General features: G+C 35.8%; 2 protein-coding genes across 6 annotated transcripts; one reads left to right on the top strand and one right to left on the bottom strand.

The window, feature by feature from the left end:
- Window positions 1-572: 572 nt before the first annotated feature.
- On the bottom strand, window positions 573-8,287 carry LOC107619648 (uncharacterized). 5 transcript variants are annotated; one of them, XM_088500090.1, is made up of 5 exons: window positions 7,701-8,287; window positions 7,444-7,502; window positions 5,898-6,003; window positions 3,732-4,855; window positions 573-958 (listed from the first exon to the last, which is right to left on the bottom strand). In XM_088500090.1, exons 3-5 carry the CDS (start codon window positions 5,915-5,917, stop codon window positions 933-935), a joined length of 1,170 nt encoding a protein of 389 aa, XP_088356216.1. In that variant the 5' UTR covers window positions 5,918-6,003; window positions 7,444-7,502; window positions 7,701-8,287; the 3' UTR covers window positions 573-932. The 5 variants fall into 5 exon arrangements, 2 of the variants coding, with proteins under 2 accessions (XP_088356216.1, XP_088356217.1); XM_088500091.1 differs by lacking the exon at window positions 5,898-6,003 and having other exon boundaries at window positions 7,701-8,285; XR_015899993.1 differs by lacking the exons at window positions 573-958; window positions 3,732-4,855 and adding an exon at window positions 5,281-5,670 and having other exon boundaries at window positions 7,701-8,108.
- A 7,664-nt stretch (window positions 8,288-15,951) lies between these two features.
- Window positions 15,952-17,059, top strand: LOC107618329 (mannose/glucose-specific lectin). The gene has a single exon (XM_016320356.3). It carries the CDS (start codon window positions 15,989-15,991, stop codon window positions 16,814-16,816), a length of 828 nt encoding a protein of 275 aa, XP_016175842.1. The 5' UTR covers window positions 15,952-15,988; the 3' UTR covers window positions 16,817-17,059.
- Window positions 17,060-19,895: the final 2,836 nt, after the last annotated feature.

Here is a 19,895-nt window from a genome sequence, read left to right as displayed (position 1 = left end):
ATTACCATTCAACAAAAGACTTTTGATAACTCAAGAGTCTCTAAATAATCAATCCAAGTCAAGAACATAAAAATCTAATTTAAAATCCAACCAAGCATTTTATCAAACACTTGGAAGGCATAAAATAAAAGCATAGAAAAGTAATAAGAGAATGTAAAATCTAAAACCAACAATTGCAAGGAATCAATAATAACAAATGAAGAAAGAAGCAATAAATATGAAATACCTCAAATTGCATTAAAAAAGAAATTGAATCTAACATGAAGAGTTCATAAATTAAATTGGAAAAGTAAAGACGTCAACAAGAGAATATAAACTAAGATGCTAGAATAATAGAATATAGAATAGAAACTGTAACACCCCAACTTTCGACACGTCATGACCAATGCCAAATGTCTAGGTGTTACTCGTCGTGCGGCCTATTTAGCTCTAGACTCAGATTTTTATAAATTAATATCAATAAAAGCCTTTATCGGTTTAATCGTGAACAGATTACTACTTGTAGAATAGCGTTTAGTTGCTTGCAAGGTTAGTTTCTTCAGAGTTGTCGTATAAGAAAACACAAGGCAACAGAAAATAACATATATAAACATATATATAATATACACGAGTTAAGTTCAAGGATACGTGTCATCCATCAAAGCCGAGTATCACACCAAGTTATATGTACAGATACAAAAGAAGAAATCAGTCCCAACCCTCACACGGGTTTCCTAAGCTGGAACCGAACTACTAAGACGTCCTACCCCTCTAAAAATACTACAAAAGTGAGGGGAAAGTGATACTAAGATCATCAAACAGGAGCGAAAGATCCACTGCGACTAACTCTGGAGTGATCTCCGAACATTGTGCAAGAAAGAGGTCCAAAACATGCTCCATATGAAGACTCCGCCGCGCGCCGGATCCTCATAGCTCAGCGGTTAGAACGAAACTCACAGGGCTCCTCTGCCGGACCCGTCTGGGGAGGGGGAAAAGAAAGAAAAGAAGGGTGAGAACCTAGAGTTCTCAGTAAGGAAAAATGGGAACCTAGGGTCTTTATCTCTAAGTTGTCGCGAAACAGAAAAAGAACAAATACAGAGACTCAAGGCACAAACACATTTATGACAAGTAAGTAGCATGAACAAGAAAGAAATGGCAGTAAATAATTCACAAGAAGTTCATATGCGCAAACAAGATGATGCATGTCTATTCCTAGCGCAGGCCATGAGCTCATGCGTCGGTTGTCTACCCGCAACCCGACGTTACTCAGAGTGAACCCCGAGTATGGTCCCTTTACTGTGTCAATTAGACACCTTGGCATCACGGTTACCCGTGTCAATTAGGCCTCATTATAATAACATTTCAATGTGTATCACAGTAAGGAACAGTGCTATCAATTAGGCGAACATTCCCGCATTAGCAATCTCAGGCTATCCATTAGGCGGGCACTTTCGCATTAGTAGTACGGCACAAGGCCCATTCAATATAATTCTCAACTTTTATTTCATTCCTTGTTCCTCATTTTTCTTTCTTCACTTTATCTCTCAATATCATTGTCTTTAACTTTAACCTTTCTTAGGGGCAACTTACACATTTTCATTAAACTAAGTCCTTGAACTTTTATAGAAATTCGGACATAATCTCCTCTAAAATAGCACTAAAACCACCCTTACGGGTTCCCTCAGCTTTAACAACGTTCAAACTTTCCTTAACTATTTACCAGGTAAACATTCTTAATTGGTCATTATACTCTCTTTAATCCCTTTAGTTATTGTAAAATCACGGGTTTAGAAAATAAAACTTGGTTCTGGGGCATTCCGACCATAACTGAAAATTGTACAAATGTTTTTAAAATTCTGCTATCATTGCAGAAAACAGCAGTGAGCAGTAAATTTGTTAAATTCACTAAAAATCCAGTTCTCATCCATTGCCTTTCAAAATTTATGTACTTAGACAAGACTCTTTCAGCTTTCCAGAAAAATAAATTTCAGATTATTACCATGTCACATGAAAAAGTTATGAGCTTAGGAACACAGCCCTGTTTTCATAAACCAGTTCAGAGTTTCCAGCAAATAACTGATTTTCCAAGTGACTTATCTAAGTCTACAAAATAGATATGAACATAAAACTTGTACTCACTTAAAATAGACTGATAGATCTTTAAAATTATTTTGGAATCAACTCAAAATTCTGTTTAAATTAAAAGTTATAGCATCTGAAAGTTGGTACTGCAGAACCAGAAAACCAGAAAAATCTGCAGCAACCACTAAACTTCAAAAAATCATATCTTCCAAACCGCTTGGCCAAATTCTCTGAAATTTTTATGGCATGTTCAAGACACACTAAAGTTTTACAGAAAAATAATCTCATCTAAAAATTAGGTCTGGAATGCTCCCAGAAAATCATTCGTTTTACTGCCAATTATGCATATTTCTGCAGAAATTCTGCACAAAGCATTTCCAACAACCTCACATACCAAATCCTATATTCAAGCCTAGGATTCATCTAAAACCTTAATTTTACCTTTCTTTTGACTAACTAAAGTTACTAGCATAATCAACACAGCTCTAAGAGTTTATATTCATTAATTTACCCCTTGTTGCAAAGGCCCACTCATAACTCAAACTCACTTTTCTACATCTTTATCATAACAAAAATTCACTATACACTTTTCAACAAACAAACACATGATAAACCATCAGTCATAAGCAGTATACACAGCTGCAAGTAACATATCTTGTATAGACTATCCCTTACCTCTCTTCGAGAATTTCACAAACCAAAGTCTGTCCTTTGCTATATTAAATCAGAAAACCATAACAAACATAATTAAAGAGATTTGTCAATTCATAGAGCTAATTGGCCGAGTTGCATATGGAGCAAGAGAAGAGTTCTTACTCTTGTGATGGGCTGAATTGATTGGTTTGGTTACCAATTAAAAGAATTGGAGCTCAATAAGGGTAGAATCTTTAATTTAGGAAAAAATCAACAGAACACAAGTTACTGGTTCTTACCCAACAAGAGGAACACTAAGAAAACCAGGAAAGGAAAGCGGTAGGGTTCCTTCTTTGGCTTCGGGTAGCAGCTCTCTTGATGACCCTTCTCCTTCTTCTTGGTGGTGACGCACGCAGATGATGATGATTTCTGCTGGGTCTTCCTCTTCCTTCTTCTTGGCCGCCACTCTTGCTTCCTTTCTTCTCTTCGTGTGGTTTCCAGGAAAATTGAGGGACTTGGCTCATCTATATATATCTACAGAAGGTGGGAAGAGGTGAGCTGGTGTGACAAGGCTTCGTGGCCTCTTCCTCTTGCAACACCACATCACAGTATTGATTACAATGAAGAGGTAACCATGGTCTTGGACAACACGTTCGGTTGTGAGAGAAGAAGGGAAGATGAGTTTAATCAGAGTTTTTCTAGATCTGGGTTATTTAAGAAAAGCATGGTTTGGTTGAACCGAGAGAAGAAAAATCAAACCGGTTCAAAAATTTGAATTATCTAACTAATATGGTTCAAGGGAATACTTATTCCATAGAATAATTGAATCGGAAAAAGGTTCGTCGCTTGGAAGCACTAAAAGAAAAGTTTTGCGCTACGTGTTCTAATTCTAATTCGTTATCTATGCTACTTATATATAAACCTATGCGTGTCAGCGAACGCTGTAAAGAATAATAAAAAAAAATCACAGGCCTTATGGGGTAGGGTGGTTACATTCTACCCTCCTAAAAAAAATTTTGTCCTCAAAATTTCGTTACCTCGAGTGTGGGGATCGATTTTGGTAGTATTTCTCGCATCCAAGACAAACACCCTTCCTAGCTGTTGCTGTCCAAGGGAACCAAATTCAGGCTTTCGTCGAATGCATTCTTTGGCTATATGTCCGGGCTTTCCGCAATTATAGCAAACCCCAGACTTCAGCAAGCAGGGTTTTCCCCCATGATTCCTTCCACACACAGTGCATATCAGTCTTGGTTGGGTCGATTGCAATTGTTTGCCTAAGTCTGGCTGCCGAGTTACTTTGAAGTTTCTTCCTTGAGGAGCGAGGTTACGATTGAAATCCCTTGTTGGAAGGTTTTTGTGCTTAGTTTGTGCTGCCACCAGCTTCTTTACACATTCCTCCGTCAGTTGGCTCTTGTTAACTAATTCTGCAAAATTCTGTATTTCCATCGGGCCCACATGAGCTAACTGTTCTTCTCTAAGTCCTCCTTCGAACTTGATGCACTTCCATTTCTCGAATGCAGCTGGTGCTCCTTGACAAATGTTCGAGAACCGGCATAACTCTTCAAACTTGCGAGTGTACTCACTGACTGTCATGTTTCCTTGTTTTAATTGAAGCAACTCCAATTCCTTAGCGGTGCGAGAACACTCAGGAAAATACTTCTTATAAAATTCAACTGAAAATTCCTCCCAGGAGATGTCAATAGCTTCTCTTCCTAGTAGTTGGAGTATTCCCTGCCACCAATGTTGCGCGTCATTCCTCAACATATAAGCAGCAAATTCCACTCGCTGTCTTTCAGGGACTTGTTGGGCTCGCATTGCTCGTCCTATTTCTTTAAACCAGTCATCAGCTCGTGTAGCACTAGTGTTCCCATGGAATTGAGGCGGATTTATCTTCAAGAAAGTGGCTAGAGTCATGGGCCGGTTACGTAGTCCAGCTTCACCTTCTTCACCATTTTCATTTTCTTGTCTAGGCCCATGGTTATTTTCAATTCCATTCTGACGATCAAGACGTTCAGCTACTCGGTTAGTAGCAGCTACTGATTCACATACAGCAGCGGCCATAGCGTTTACAGATTCGAGAATAGCCGCTGCATCAGGGAAATTTCCCTCACTCGTTCCTCCCAGTCGAGGGCGTCCTCGCCTATTCGCAGCCATTTGAGTCCTATCAATACCCAATAATCAATATTAAGGTGATCAGTCTTAATATATCAAAATCAAGTATTAATATTACTACAATGGATGTTCACAGACCTTCATGCAGAATATATTACCAAAATATCCTAACTGCATGGTATAAAAAGATTCAGAGTATGCAAGAAAGTATAGACAGTCCATCCCAAGGCTCAAAGGACGAACTGCTCTGATACCAACTGTAACACCCCAACTTTCGACACGTCATGACCAATGCCAAATGTCTAGGTGTTACTCGTCGTGCGGCCTACTTAGCTCTAGACTCAGATTTTTATAAATTAATATCAATAAAAGCCTTTATCGGTTTAATCGTGAACAGATTACTACTTGTGGAATAGCGTTTAGTTGCTCACAAGGTTAGTTTCTTCAGAGTTGTCGTGTAAGAAAACACAAGGCAACAGAAAATAACATATATAAACATATATATAATATACACGAGTTAAGTTCAAGGATACGTGTCATCCATCAAAGCCGAGTATCACACCAAGTTATATGTACAGATACAAAAGAAGAAATCAGTCCCAACCCTCACACGGGTTTCCTAAGCTGGAACCGAACTACTAAGATGTTCTACCCCTCTAAAAGTACTACAAAAGTGAGGGGAAAGTGATACTAAGATCATCAAACAGGAGCGAAAGATCCACTGCGACTAACTCTGGAGTGATCTCCGAACATTGTGCAAGAAAGAGGTCCAAAACATGCTCCATATGAAGACTCCACCGCGCGCCGGATCCTCATAGCTCAGCGGTTAGAACGAAACTCACAGGGCTCCTCTGCCGGACCCGTCTGGGGAGGGGGAAAAGAAAGAAAAGAAGGGTGAGAACCTAGAGTTCTCAGTAAGGAAAAAGGGGAACCTAGGGTCTTTATCTCTAAGTTGTCGCGAAACAGAAAAAGAACAAATACAGAGACTCAAGGCACAAACATATTTATGACAAGTAAGTAGCATGAACAAGAAAGAAATGGCAGTAAATAATTCACAAGAAGTTCATATGCGCAAACAAGATGATGCATACCTATTCCTAGCGCAGGCCATGAGCTCATGCGTCGGTTATCTACCCGCAACCCGACGTTACTCAGAGTGAACCCCAGTATGGTCCCTTTACTGTGTCAATTAGACACCTTGGCATCACGGTTACCCGTGTCAATTAGGCCTCATTATAATAACATTTCAATGTGTATCACAGTAAGGAACAGTGCTATCAATTAAGCGAACATTCCCGCATTAGCAATCTCAGGCTATCCATTAGGCGGGCACTTTCGCATTAGTAGTACGGCACAAGGCCCATTCAATATAATTCTCAACTTTTATTTCATTCCTTGTTCCTCATTTCTTTCTTCACTTTATCTTAATATCATTGTCTTTAACTTTAACCTTTCTTAGGGGCAACTTACACATTTTCATTAAACTAAGTCCTTGAACTTTTATAGAAATTCGGACATAATCTCCTCTAAAATAGCACTAAAACCACCCTTACGGGTTCCCTCAGCTTTAACAACGTTCAAACTTTCCTTAACTATTTACCAGGTAAACATTCTTAATTGGTCATTATACTCTCTTTAATCCCTTTAGTTATTGTAAAATCACGGGTTTAGAAAATAAAACTTGGTTCTGGGGCATTCCGACCATAACTGAAAATATTACAAATATTTTTAAAATTCTGCTATCATTGCAGAAAACAGCAGTGAGCAGTAAATTTGTTAAATTCACTAAAAATCCAGTTCTCATCCATTTCCTTTCAAAATTTATGTACTTAGACAAGACTCTTTCAGCTTTCCAGAAAACTAAATTTTAGATTATTACCATGTCACATGAAAAAGTTATAAGCTTAGAAATACAGCCCTGTTTTCATAAACCAGTTCAGAGTTTCCAGCAAATAACTGATTTTCCAAGTGACTTATCTAAGTCTACAAAATAGATATGAACATGAAAATTGTACTCACTTAAAATAGACTGATAGATCTTTAAAATCCTTTTGGAAGCAACTCAAAATTCTGTTTAAATTAAAAGTTATAGCATCTGAAAGTTGGTACTGCAGAACCAGAAAACCAGAAAAATCTGCAGCAACCACTAAACTTCAAAAAATCATATCTTTCAAACCGCTTGGCCAAATTCTCTGAAATTTTTATGGCATGTTCAAGACACACTAAAGTTTTACAGAAAAATAATCTCATCTAAAAATTAGGTCTGGACTGCTCCCAGAAAATCATTCGTTTTACTGCCAATTATGCATATTTCTGCAGAAATTCTGCACAAAGCATTTCCAACAACCTCACATACCAAATCCTATATTCAAGCCTAGGATTCATCTAAAACCATAATTTTACCTTTCTTTTGACTAACTAAAGTTACTAGCATAATCAACACAGCTCTAAGAGTTTATATTCATTAATTTACCCCTTGTTGCAAAGGCCCACTCATAACTCAAACTCACTTTTCTGCATCTTTATCATAACAAAAATTCACTATACACTTTTCAACAAACAAACACATGATAAACCATCAGTCATAAGCAGTATACACAGCTGCAAGTAACATATCTTGTATAGACTATCCCTTACCTCTCTTCGAGAATTTCACAAACCAAAGCCTGTCCTTTGCTATATTAAATCAGAAAACCCTAACAAACATAATTAAAGAGATTTGTCAATTCATAGAGCTAATTGGCCGAGTTGCATATGGAGCAAGAGAAGAGTTCTTACTCTTGTGATGGTCTGAATTGATTGGTTTGGTTACCAATTAAAAGAATTGGAGCTCAATAAGGGTAGAATCTTTAATTTAGGAAAAAATCAACAGAACACAAGTTACTGGTTCTTACCCAACAAGAGGAACACTAAGAAAACCAGGAAAGGAAAGCGGTAGGGTTCCTTCTTTGGCTTCGGGTAGCAGCTCTCTTGATGACCCTTCTCCTTCTTCTTGGTGGTGACGCACGCAGATGATGATGATTTCTGCTGGGTCTTCCTCTTCCTTCTTCTTGGCCGCCACTCTTGCTTCCTTTCTTCTCTTCGTGTGGTTTCCAGGAAAATTGAGGGACTTGGCTCATCTATATATATCTACAGAAGGTGGGAAGAGGTGAGCTGGTGTGACAAGGCTTCGTGGCCTCTTCCTCTTGCAACACCACATCACAGTATTGATTACAATGAAGAGGTAACCATGGTCTTGGACAACACGTTCGGTTGTGAGAGAAGAAGGGAAGATGAGTTTAATCAGAGTTTTTCTAGGTCTGGGTTATTTAAGGAAAGCATGGTTTGGTTGAACCGGGAGAAGAAAAATCAAACCGGTTCAAAAATTTGAATTATCTAACTAATATGGTTCAAGGGAATACTTATTCCATAGAATAATTGAATCGGAAAAAGGTTTGTCGCTTGGAAGCACTAAAAGAAAAGTTTTGCGCTACGTGTTCTAATTCTAATTCGTTATCTATGCTACTTATATATAAACCTATGCGTGTCAGCGAACGCTGTAAAGAATAATAAAAAAAATCACAGGCCTTATGGGGTAGGGTGGTTACAGAAACTAAATTAAAACAAGATGAAAATCTGAATTGGAGAAGAAATAAAACTAAAAAAAAAAAACCTAAAACCTAGAGAGCCACTCTCTCTAGAAAACCTACATCTAAAACCTAAAATTGTGAATGAATGAAAAGTTAATGATTTCCCCTTCCAGCTTCACTCTGCAGCCTCTAATCTGTATTTTCGGGCCTGAAACTGGGTCTAAAGCAGCCCATCGCTCCCAGCATTTTCTGTAAATTGTAACATGTGATGCTCGTCACGCGTACGCGTCAGCCACGCATACGCGTCATTAGACTTTTCATTGGCCACTCATAGGCATCAGCCACACGTGCGCGTCATCTGTTGAATGCACCAGTCACGCGTACGCGTCATCCATGCGTGCGCATTGCTACCAGATTCTTAAAACATCAATTTCTTGTGTTCCTTCCACTTTTCCATGCTTCTTTTTCATTCTCTAAGCCAATGTTGGCCTATAAACCCTGAAAATACTTAACAAACGTATCACAGCATCGAATGGTAAGAAGAGAGGATTAAAAATTAACAAATTTAAGGCCAAAGAAGTATGTTTTCAATCATAGCACAAAATTAGGAAGGAAAATGTAAAACATGCGAATTATATGCATAAGTGTGAGAATAATGGATAAAATTCACTCAATTCAATACAAAATAGACCGTAAAATAGCGGTTTATCAATCTCCCCACACTTAAATATTAGCATGTCCTCATGCTAAGCTCAAGAGAAGCTATAGAGGAGGTGAAGAGGGATGGTAGGACTTATTAAATGAAACCTATCTATATCAATGCAACTGCATGCAAAATGTTGTTACCTACTTGGTTAAAAGTAAATAAATCTTTCAAGAACAAATATGAACTGAATTCCACTAATTCAAATCATAAAATGAAGTACACATAGACTTGCAAGAAGAAAGCTCGTGAAAGCCAGGAACAAAGAATTGAGCATCGAACCCTCACCAGAAGTGTATACACTCTAATCATTCAAGTGTTTAAGGTTCGATTCTCTCAATTCTCTACTAACCTTGCTTTCTAAGACTTACTCTTCTTCTACCAATTAACAAAAATTTAATGTACAAATACACATATCAAGAGGTCTTTTTAAGGGTTGTAATGGGGTTAGGGTCAAGGTAGGATTGTATTTGGTCAAGTGGACTAAAATCTGAATCCTTGATTAACCTAAACTTCCCACCTAATTTAAGACAATCCATGTAATCAAAATACAAAATCTAACTACCCATTAACTATATTTTGCCACATATTCATGCATCCAAATTTTGAGTACAGTACATATGCATTGCTACCACCATTTACTTTGGGGCATTTGCCCCCCTTTTATTATTTGCTATCTTTTTTTTCTTTTTTTTTATTTTTCTTTTCTTTTTATTTTTCTTATTTTTCTCAATGCATATGATTAAGGTATTGAATGCAAGAATATGTCCTCAACATTTTTACAAAAAACATATATAATACTCAATTTCCAAACTAAATATTTCCAAACCCAACTTCCCCACACTTAAATCATGAGCACTCTCACTAGTCTAAGCTAACCAAGGAATCAAATTAAGGACATTATTGTTTTCCGCTTAGAGTTAGTGATGAGCTAAAGTAAAGAATAAACGGGGTAAAATGGCTCAACATTGGTTTGCAAAGGATGATGAAAAGGGATAAGGCCATATGGTATGTAAGCTATAGTGAAATAAAGGCCTCAATCACGTAAGTGTATGCATACATCAAACAATGGAAATATAGAATTAAGCAAGACAAAGATCACAAGTTTAGAGAGAACAACACACACTAAAAATAAAATATTAGTTGATGAGATGCAACCAATCAAATGGGTTCAAAATCTCATTGGTTTTGTGTATTTGAGCTCTAAACCATATTCTAAAATAAATTTCTTCAAGCAAGTTCAACAAAAATTTTAATTCAAATGAGTGAAATGCTCTAAAACAGTTTCTTCGAAAAGAATTCATCACTTTAACCAAGTAGGACATACATGCAAACAACCAACTACACATGCAATCTATTATGCAATGCAACAACTAATCTAACAAAAAAGATTAAACATTGGTGTTGCGACAGGAAGTAGTTACCCATGAAAGTCGGTATCAACCTCCTCACACTTAAAGATTGCACCGTCCTCGGTGCATGCAAAGATGTGTAAGTGGATGGGTTGCTACACTTGATGCGCTTCCTCTAAAGATTGTGCGGAGAGAGTTGTTGTGCCCCAGGTAGAAACTTTTCCTTTTCCCTCTTGTTGGCTAGCCTGAAAGGAGAGAAGAAGAAAAAAGAAGAAGCCACAAAAAAAGACATGCAAACAAATCAAATATGGGTGGGCTAATGCTAAATAATAATGAGGTTCTCAACTACATGGTAGCTACTACATGTGAGTGAGAAAACAATAGAAGCGAAGGGCATTTCAAGTAAATAGCAGACAAGGCAAGAAGCACCCAAAACAATGCAAGAAATATGCAACAGTTGAGTAAGAACAGTCAACACCAATAGTATAATATCAAACTTAGAAAAGAAAATAAGAACAAGCAACAAAGTTAAAATGCAATAAATGAAAGTATGCAAATGCAATAAATGAGGGAGAATAAAGATGGGAAGGGAAAGGAATGAAGAAGAAGAAAGGTAGAAAGAAAGAAGAACGAGAGAAGAAAATGAAGAAAGTAAAAGATGACGTGACGCGGAAGCGTCGCCCACGCGTACGCGTGGGTTGCAAAATAAGGAAGTGACGCGTACGCGTCAGTCATGCGTACGCGTGGATGTGAATTGTGCTCTGCGCACAACACTCGCACAGTGGCAGCCCAACTCTCTGTTTTTAATACTGGACCTTCAAAATCTTGGCGACGATGCGCACATGTCATTGACGCCTACGCGTGGATATCAAAAATGCAAATGACGCGTACGCGTTAGTGACGCGCATGCGTGGGGTTGGCTATGCGCCTAGCACCCCACCAGCGCAGTCCTGGCACAACTCTCTATCCAGGCCGCGCTGTCGCGCCGTTCCAACACGATTTGGGCACAAACCAAATTTGGGCGTCGACGCGTACGCGTCGGTCACGCGCACGCGTGACAGCCTCTTTTTTTTTTTAACTTAACAGACTACCAAAGTAATGTCAAACATTAATAAACAAGAAAAATCACAATTTAAACTAAATACACCTAACTAAAAATAAAAATTTAACTTATTACCAATATAAATAAAAGAGAAAATTGAAATAATTTACCATGGTGGGGTGTCTCCCACCTAGCACTTTTAGTTAAAGTCCTTAAGTTGGACATTTGGTGAGCTCCTTGTCATGGTGGCTTGTGCTTGAACTCATCTTGAAACTTCCACCAACGCTTGGACTTCTAATAAGCTCCAACACTTCCAAGTGAATTCACCAAGCCTTGATGAAGTTCTTCACAAGCTTTGAGCTCCCATAGTTGATCCTCTGGTATGCTGGGATCCCAAATATTGTTTCTACACCCTTCTTTAAGTTGATCATCATTGTTTCAACTGGGTGGTAAGTAATCCAAATTCTCACTGAGACATCCCAACAACTTCCTAGACCCAATCAATTGAGAACTATACCAACCATTGCACTTAGACCTTGAACATCCAACCATAATGAACTTAGGATTTGTTGCCAACCACTAACCATCCCCCTTTTACTCTTAAAACCACAAAGAGCTCTAAGTTGTCCATTCGTCTCAAGCAAACCGTATGCAAGCGAGAAATTAAATCTTAAGGAGTAGAGATTTACCCCCTTGAATGACAGGACGGATGGTGATGGCTTCGGAAGAGGTGTCTCTAGTGGCGGCTCTTCCAATGTATGCTTCACTCTCTTGGACTCCTCTTTGATGATCTCCACCTCTTGACAAGCTTCTTCAACATCAACCTCTTCCTCAAGTTCAATGGGAGAGGATTCAATTGTAGATAAAAACTCATCAATTATTGAATCCATCTCATGATCAACCTCCTCAACATCAAATTCAAACGTCTTGGAAGGAGGTCCTATGACTTGAGATTCCCAAGGAGGTTTCGCATCTCCTAAATCTTCAACCACTTCCTCTTCTTCAATAATTTTGGAGTTCTCCACTTGCTCTAGTACAAAATCCAGCTCCTCCTTGATGACTTTCACCTCTTGAAAACTTTCTTCAATTCCCACTTTCTTGTTAACTTCTTCCAACTCTTCCTCATTGATGAAGTCATGTCTTGGAGGGTGTATACATTCCTCCTCAACATTGGTTTCACATCCAATGGAAGAAACTTCAACAAGATTCCTATTGTCACTTGGTGTAGAGTTATCTTCAATGATAGAACTTCCCTCTTGTTCAACTTCCCCTAATTCTTCAACTATTCCCTCATCTTCAAGGGTCTCTCCTACCTCCACCTTTTGGGCCTCCTCTTGCTTCTCTTGAAGTAAGGATGCGTGAATCTGATCCATTAAGTCTCTAAGACGATCCCTTCTCTCTTGTTCCATGTTACCAGCATAATTGGGATCGTATTGCTCTTGGATTGATGTATATAGGTGAAAAGGAAGTGCACTAGAGCTCGAGGGTTGAGTATTGGGGGTAGAGGGTGAATCCACACGGGATATAAGAGCTTGGAGAGTAGAGGTGAGACCAGTGAGAGTAGAGGTAAGTGTGGTTTGAAGCTCTCGTTGCCCTTAGCGAATAACACTAAAGGTATCATCTATGGAAGCTTGGGGTGGATAGGAGGGTTCATTTATTGGGAGAAATGGCTCATAATATGAAGGTGATTCTTCTTGATAAGGATATGGAGATGGTGTATATTGAGGTGGTGGTTCTTGGGAGTAATTGTATTGGAATGTGGGTGGTTCTATGTATAGTTCATATGGTTCATATGGTGGTTGGTATGGTAGATAAGGGTTAAGGTCATATGGAGGTGAATGGTGGAAAGGGGCTTGTGAGTATGGTGGTTCAAAGCTATGTTGAATAGGGGATTCATAGGTATGTGGTAGTGGTTGTTAATTGTCACAAAAAGGTCCACCATAACCATTGTCTTGATATGCATCATGGAATGGTTGTTCCTCATAGTATGTTGGTGGAGGTTGTTGCCAAGAGGGTTGTCCATAAGCTTGAGGCTCCTCCCACCTTTGATTGTCCTATCTTTGATGCATGTTCTCATTGTAGCTTCCATTCCCTACAACAAAATTTGAACCAAACTCATAGCCAAAGGGGTGAGAATTCATAGTAACAAGAGAAAATAAAAACAAAGACTAATAAGAAATAATGAAAATAAACTCCTAGAACTAGAAATAACTAACAAAGAAACAAAAAGGCAAATATATTCACAATATTCACAATAACCAATAATAAGGCACACATTTGCAATTCCCTGGCAACGGCGCCAAAAACTTGACGGAGAAAAAATGTCGGTAAAGATTTTCACAAAAATATCGCGTTGCAAGTATAGTTCTAAACCGACAATAAAACCTCAATCAATGTTTAGATTGTTTGTCACTTAAGCAAACTCAATAAAATTAACCGAATTATTTAAACCTCGGGTTGTCTCTCAAGGAATTGCAGGAAAGTGTAGTTTATTATTGGTTATGGGAAAGTATATTTTTGGGTTTTGAGTTTAATAAGCAAGGAATGTAGATAACAAGAAAATAGCTAACAACTAAGAAAGGTCCTAGCAAGGGTTGAGAATCGGAATTTCTACCCTCATTATCATTATCAATTGTGATGGTAATTGCAAATTTCTCTCACTTAGTTAACCTCTAACAATTGAAGGAAGTCAAGTGAGCAAATCAACTTGAGTTCACAAGTCCTAGTCAAAGACTAGAGTTAGTGAAGCTCAAGCCAACTAGCATGCAACTTTCAATCACCAACCAACAAGAGACTTTGACAATTCAAGAGTCTCCAAATTACTCAATCCAAGCTAAGAATACAAAAATCTAATTTAAAATCCAACCAAGTATTTTATCAAACACTTGGAAGGCACAAAATAAAAGCATAGAAAAGTAATAAGAGAATGTAAAATCTAAGACCAACAATTGCAAGAAATCAATAACAACAAATGAAGAAAGACGCAATAAACATGAAATACCTCAAATTGCATTAAAAGGAAATTGAATCTAACAATAAGTGTTCATAAACTAAATTGGGAAAATAAAGAATTTAACAAGAGAAGTAGATGAACTAAGGTACTAGAACACATAAAAGTAGAAGAAAACTAAATTAAAGCAAGGTAGAAATCTGAATTTGAGAAGAAATAAAACTAAAAATCATAAAACCTAGAGAGAGGAGAGAGCCTCTCTCTCTAGAAACCTAAAGTGTGTATGAATGAAAGTTAGTGAATGCTTCCTTCCTTCTTCCAGCTCTACTCTGCAGCCTCTAATCAGTATTTTTGGGCCTGAAACTGGGTCCAAAACAGCCTAGAAATCGCCCCCAACATTTTCTGTTAATTGCAGCACGTGACGCTCGTCACGCGTACGCGTCACTACCAGATTCTGAAATCCTTCATTACTTGTGTTCCTTCCACTTTTGTATGCTTCTTTTCCATCCTCTAAGCCATTCCTGCCCTATAAACCCTAAAAACACTTAACAAACGTATCACGACATCGAATGGTAAGAAGAGAGGATTAAAAATTAACAAATTTAAGGCCAAAAAAACATGTTTTCAATCATAGCACGTTGAGATAAGGGGGTATTTTCTTGAATAAGAGGAGAGGACAGCCAAACAAAGAATATAAGGAGGTATTTTTGTCATTTAAAAAAATATTTTATTCAAAATGACGATTTTAATATCAAATAAAACGTTGGGAACGATTTTAAATCCAAAATAAGATTAGAGACGAATTTGATTGTGATCCTAAATCTTAGGACCAAATCAGTACTTATCTCTTATAGAAATAACTTCTTCTTTTAATATTTCCCTTTAATTTTATAGAAAAGGACTTTATAAGTTTGAAACCAAATTATTACACCTCCAAGACTTAATACTTCTTTTTCTCTTTGTTTTTTTTTTTGTTTTTGTCTAATTTAAATAACTAGTTGTTATAAATTAAAAATGATTTTTTTAAAAAAAATTTAAACGAATAAAAAAATAATATAAATAGTTATATTTATATCTTTAATATATATCTTTAAACTAATAAAAAAATAACATAAATATAAATAGTTATATTTCTAATATTAATAAATTAAATATCGTAAGTGAAGTGCCTCAAAATGAATATGTTAAAGAAACTAGTAATGGTCCATTCGATTAATGAAGTATTTTATTATTTTTATTTTAATTATTAGTAAAATAAAAAAATAATATTATATAATAAATAAAATTTATTATTTTTTATTAATATTTAAATACCAAATTTAAAATTATAAATTTTATATTTTAAATTCTAATAGTATAAAAAAAAGATATTGACCAATAATATCGAGTAATATTAATAATAAAGATTAAGCTCTTTAAAATTTCTCAAATAAAAAAAATGACTGCAAATGTATGTTACTAAAATACACATTAAACATTCTAACAGCATAAATTATTTTCCAACCGTATAAATACCCAAATGGCTAAAACTACCTTTAATTTCCATCCTAAATCCAACGTAACGCCATGGCTATCTCCAACACAAACCTCTTTCTCTTCTCTGTTCCTCTCCTTACCTTCACCATTATCTTCCTCATGCAACTAAACAAGGCAAACTCATCAGATTCCCTTTCCTTCAGCTTCGACAACTTCAATCAAGAAGATGGAAGAAACCTAATCTTCCAAGGTGATTCAACCATTTCACCAACGAAGAACACACTCCATATCACCAAGGTGAATAGTCAAGGCAACCCAGCTCCAAACTCCCTTGGAAGAGTCTTGCAATCAGCCGAACTACAGCTTTGGGACAAAGCTACAAACAGACTCTCAGAATTTGATTGTCAATTCAGCTTCGTCCTCAAATCCCCGGTTTCCGAACCGGCCGACGGCTTGACCTTCTTCATCGCCCCCTCCAACACCACCGTACCGGGGCTTTCCCCCGGAGCTCTATTAGGGATCTTTGATGCTCATAGCCATCTAAATCCTTCTCTAAACCAAATTGTTGCCGTTGAGTTCGACACCTTCTCCAATTATTGGGATCCAAGTTACCCGCATATTGGAATCGATGTCAACACCATTCAATCCGTCAAGACTGTGCAATGGGAGAGGAGAGAGGGTGAAACCGTAAATGTATTGGTTTCTTACACTTCTAGATCTCGAAAGCTAGAGGTCATTGCAAGTTACTCTAATGGTCAACGATTCGAGGTGTCTCATGTCGTTGACCTAAGGGATGTGCTTCCAGAATGGGTTAGGGTTGGATTCTCAGCTGCAACAGGAGCACAATACCAATCGCATGAGATTCTATCATGGTCTTTCACTTCATCCTTGAACTACGTTCAAATGGAAATAAAATGAGTATCTTGCACGTGATATGCGATCTACTGAAGAGATTTCTATATAATGATATGAATCACAATCATCATCATGTGTTCCATGTGTATGATGTTATGCTAATAAAGGACAGACAAGTGTACTGTTTTCCAGTTTCCATGGTCTAGTTTTTCTGTACATTAGGGTTTTCGTTGCTTCATCAGAAGCATGATATTCCCTAGCTAGTACTTTATCATTTCATCAGATGAATAAATTAATTACTTCCAACCCCAGTTTTTTATTTTTATTTTAATTGAATAAGATAAAAGTGTTTCGTTGGAAGAGAAGATACATATATGTGTAAATGTTTGACCCTCAATAAAAGGGAAATGAAGAGTGCATTGAATTTAATCTAAAAAATAAAACCAATACTAAAATTATTTTTAAGGTGTATTTTGTATTTTATTATATATTTTATATCTATAATTGATTTGATGATTAATTTTTTTTATACCTTTAATAAAGTTCTATACTATATAGAGGTTTGAGAGAGAAAATAAATAGAACCTATTTGAACTTTCTATGATTAACTGCTATTGTTTGGTGACTTTTGGCTTTCTTGAAAGAGGAATGCTTAAAGATTAATAGAATTTTTTGGTTTTGATCAATATTTTTAATTATTAATTTAATTTAATAATTTAATAATATATTTTTAGTTTATATTATTAAATATTAATAATTACTTGCTGATTAAAAATAATAAATTATATTAATCTTCTAGTATTTTTCTCCTTAAGTTGAATGTTTAAACTTAACATTTCTTTTAAGACAATGAAATAAATAAGTATTTCAATTCACTTTAGATTTTAAATGTTATCATGTATACTATTATACTTTTAGACTTAATATTAAGACCTATAGCCACTATAAATAAATATTATAAATACACATTGTAGAAAAACATCTATATTTCTGTCTACTTCTCTCCACGGCTAATTAATGTATCAATCATGTGGAGATTAGACATGGCACGTGTTATTGAATACCAAATTCATATAGATGTGTATGTTTTTGCTATTGACCTCATACGGTAATCATATATTTTACATGCACGTTAATTAATATTGATCTATCTTCATATTTTATTGATATTCTGATTCAAAGTATGAAAATAAAAAAATCTATATAAATAATTATCATTTAATGTGAATAATAAACGAAGCAATTGAGAAGGGAAAAAAGGAATTTATATATTTAAAAAATGTGAAGCGAAACCTTCACTATTCACATCCAAAACCAAAAGCAATAAAGAGGAAGCCGAGTCAAATAATGTAGGGAGCTACTCAAATGAAGATGCAAAAAGTATTTTTTTATGAAAATGTTTTGTATAAAAGTGTGATTTATTAATTTAGCCATATTTTAAATAAAAATAACACTTTTATAATATATCAAAATCTAACCCTACAATCTATCATCTAAGAGTCAAAAAAAAAATCATCATATAAAGACAATTATAATATTTTTATGGGAGTACCCACCAATAATGTATATCACTGAAATATTACAAAGTTGCAGTAATCACTATACACTGCATGTGTAGGTGTGGCACAGCAATATTATTGGGCAATTAATTTCCTATCCGATCATAACTATTGATACCGTACCCCATCCAATAATTCATGGTACTTTATGCTTGGATAGCGTGAGAATGTGAGGTGTTGCCTTCCCTTGGGCTCCATTTGATTAGAATACACACTGAGATATAAACGTCGAAAGATAGATTAAAAAGACATATATATATATATATATATATATATTATGTTTGGTAAAATAAATACATAAGCCACACAAAACTCTAAAAAATCATAATACCTTCATCTTTTATTTTCACTATCATCACCTAGACTTTCCATTTACCACAATCTATTTTTTTTCCTCCACCATTCATAACTAAAAATAAATCAAACATCAACCTAAATTATTATTACTAACAAGATTTCTTTCAAAAATCAATTCAACAATTCTTATTTTTTTATTAAAAAAATAAAAATCTGTTGGAAATTCTCGACCACTGATCAGGAGATTTATGAAAGAAATCAAGTGAGAGAACATACTATGAGAAGACATTACATCCGATTCAATTCAAAAACTTGAAGGTAGTAAGTTAAGGGGTCTCTCATCTTATAAATTCTTCACTCTTTCTTATTTTCTTCAATATAATGTGAGACTAATTTCATACACTACTCTTTACACTTACAAACATTAACATCTTCTTTCATAGTTTTTCCCCAAATCTTCTATATCCCAAATACATTTTCGCTTCCACCGTGTCTCTGTCGTTCTACATCACTCGAAGCGACAGATACTTGTAGTACCCTACACAAGTCTTCAAAATCATTGAGTAGAGAAAGTGATCGAAACACAATGTACAAAGAAAAAGAGTGGGAGAGAGACAACGGTGGACGACGAAAAGAGGAAAAGGGAGAAAAAGGTGTATAGCGGTGGTGGCAGTAACGATTTCAGAGGGAGCAGTAATGAAGACGAAAATAATAATGAAGGGAGAATGGAAGAAGAAAAAAAAAATAGTGAGCCATTGAAAAAAGAATGAGGTGAAAAATACTAATAGGAGAGAGATAAGTTTGGAAGGAGAATAAAAGGATAAAGTTTGGAATTTTAAAAATTAAATAAAAATAAAAATATAAAATATCAATGTCTTATAAATTATGTTTCAGTGTCTTAATTATTTAGAGATGAAAAAGTATAGGTAGACAATAAAAATACTAAACAATGTGAACAATAGATATATCGAATATTCATTTCATTAAGTGTATGAATGATTATTTTAATATTAAAATTTTGATAGATAATTTAAAAGTATAATATATTCTTATTTGATTGGTAATTATTCATGTTATTTAAAAAAATTATTATTTACCTAACACTCTCCAATAAAATTATATCTCTGTGTTTATTCGTATTCTCTTATAGAGGAATGCTAGGAAGCCAACAATTTTGGTGTTTTGTAACCATCAATTGACCATCAATAATATTTTTAATGGTATAAAATTACATCTAATAGTAGAAGATCATTCATTTTTATTTTAATAGTTAAGTGCTGGTCAAA

The sequence above is a fragment of the Arachis ipaensis genome, chromosome B9 (assembly GCF_059453495.1).
Source record: "Arachis ipaensis isolate K30076 ecotype BB chromosome B9, ASM5945349v1, whole genome shotgun sequence".
Lineage (NCBI taxonomy): Eukaryota > Viridiplantae > Streptophyta > Magnoliopsida > Fabales > Fabaceae > Arachis > Arachis ipaensis.
This window is presented reverse-complemented; position numbering and strand designations above follow the sequence as displayed.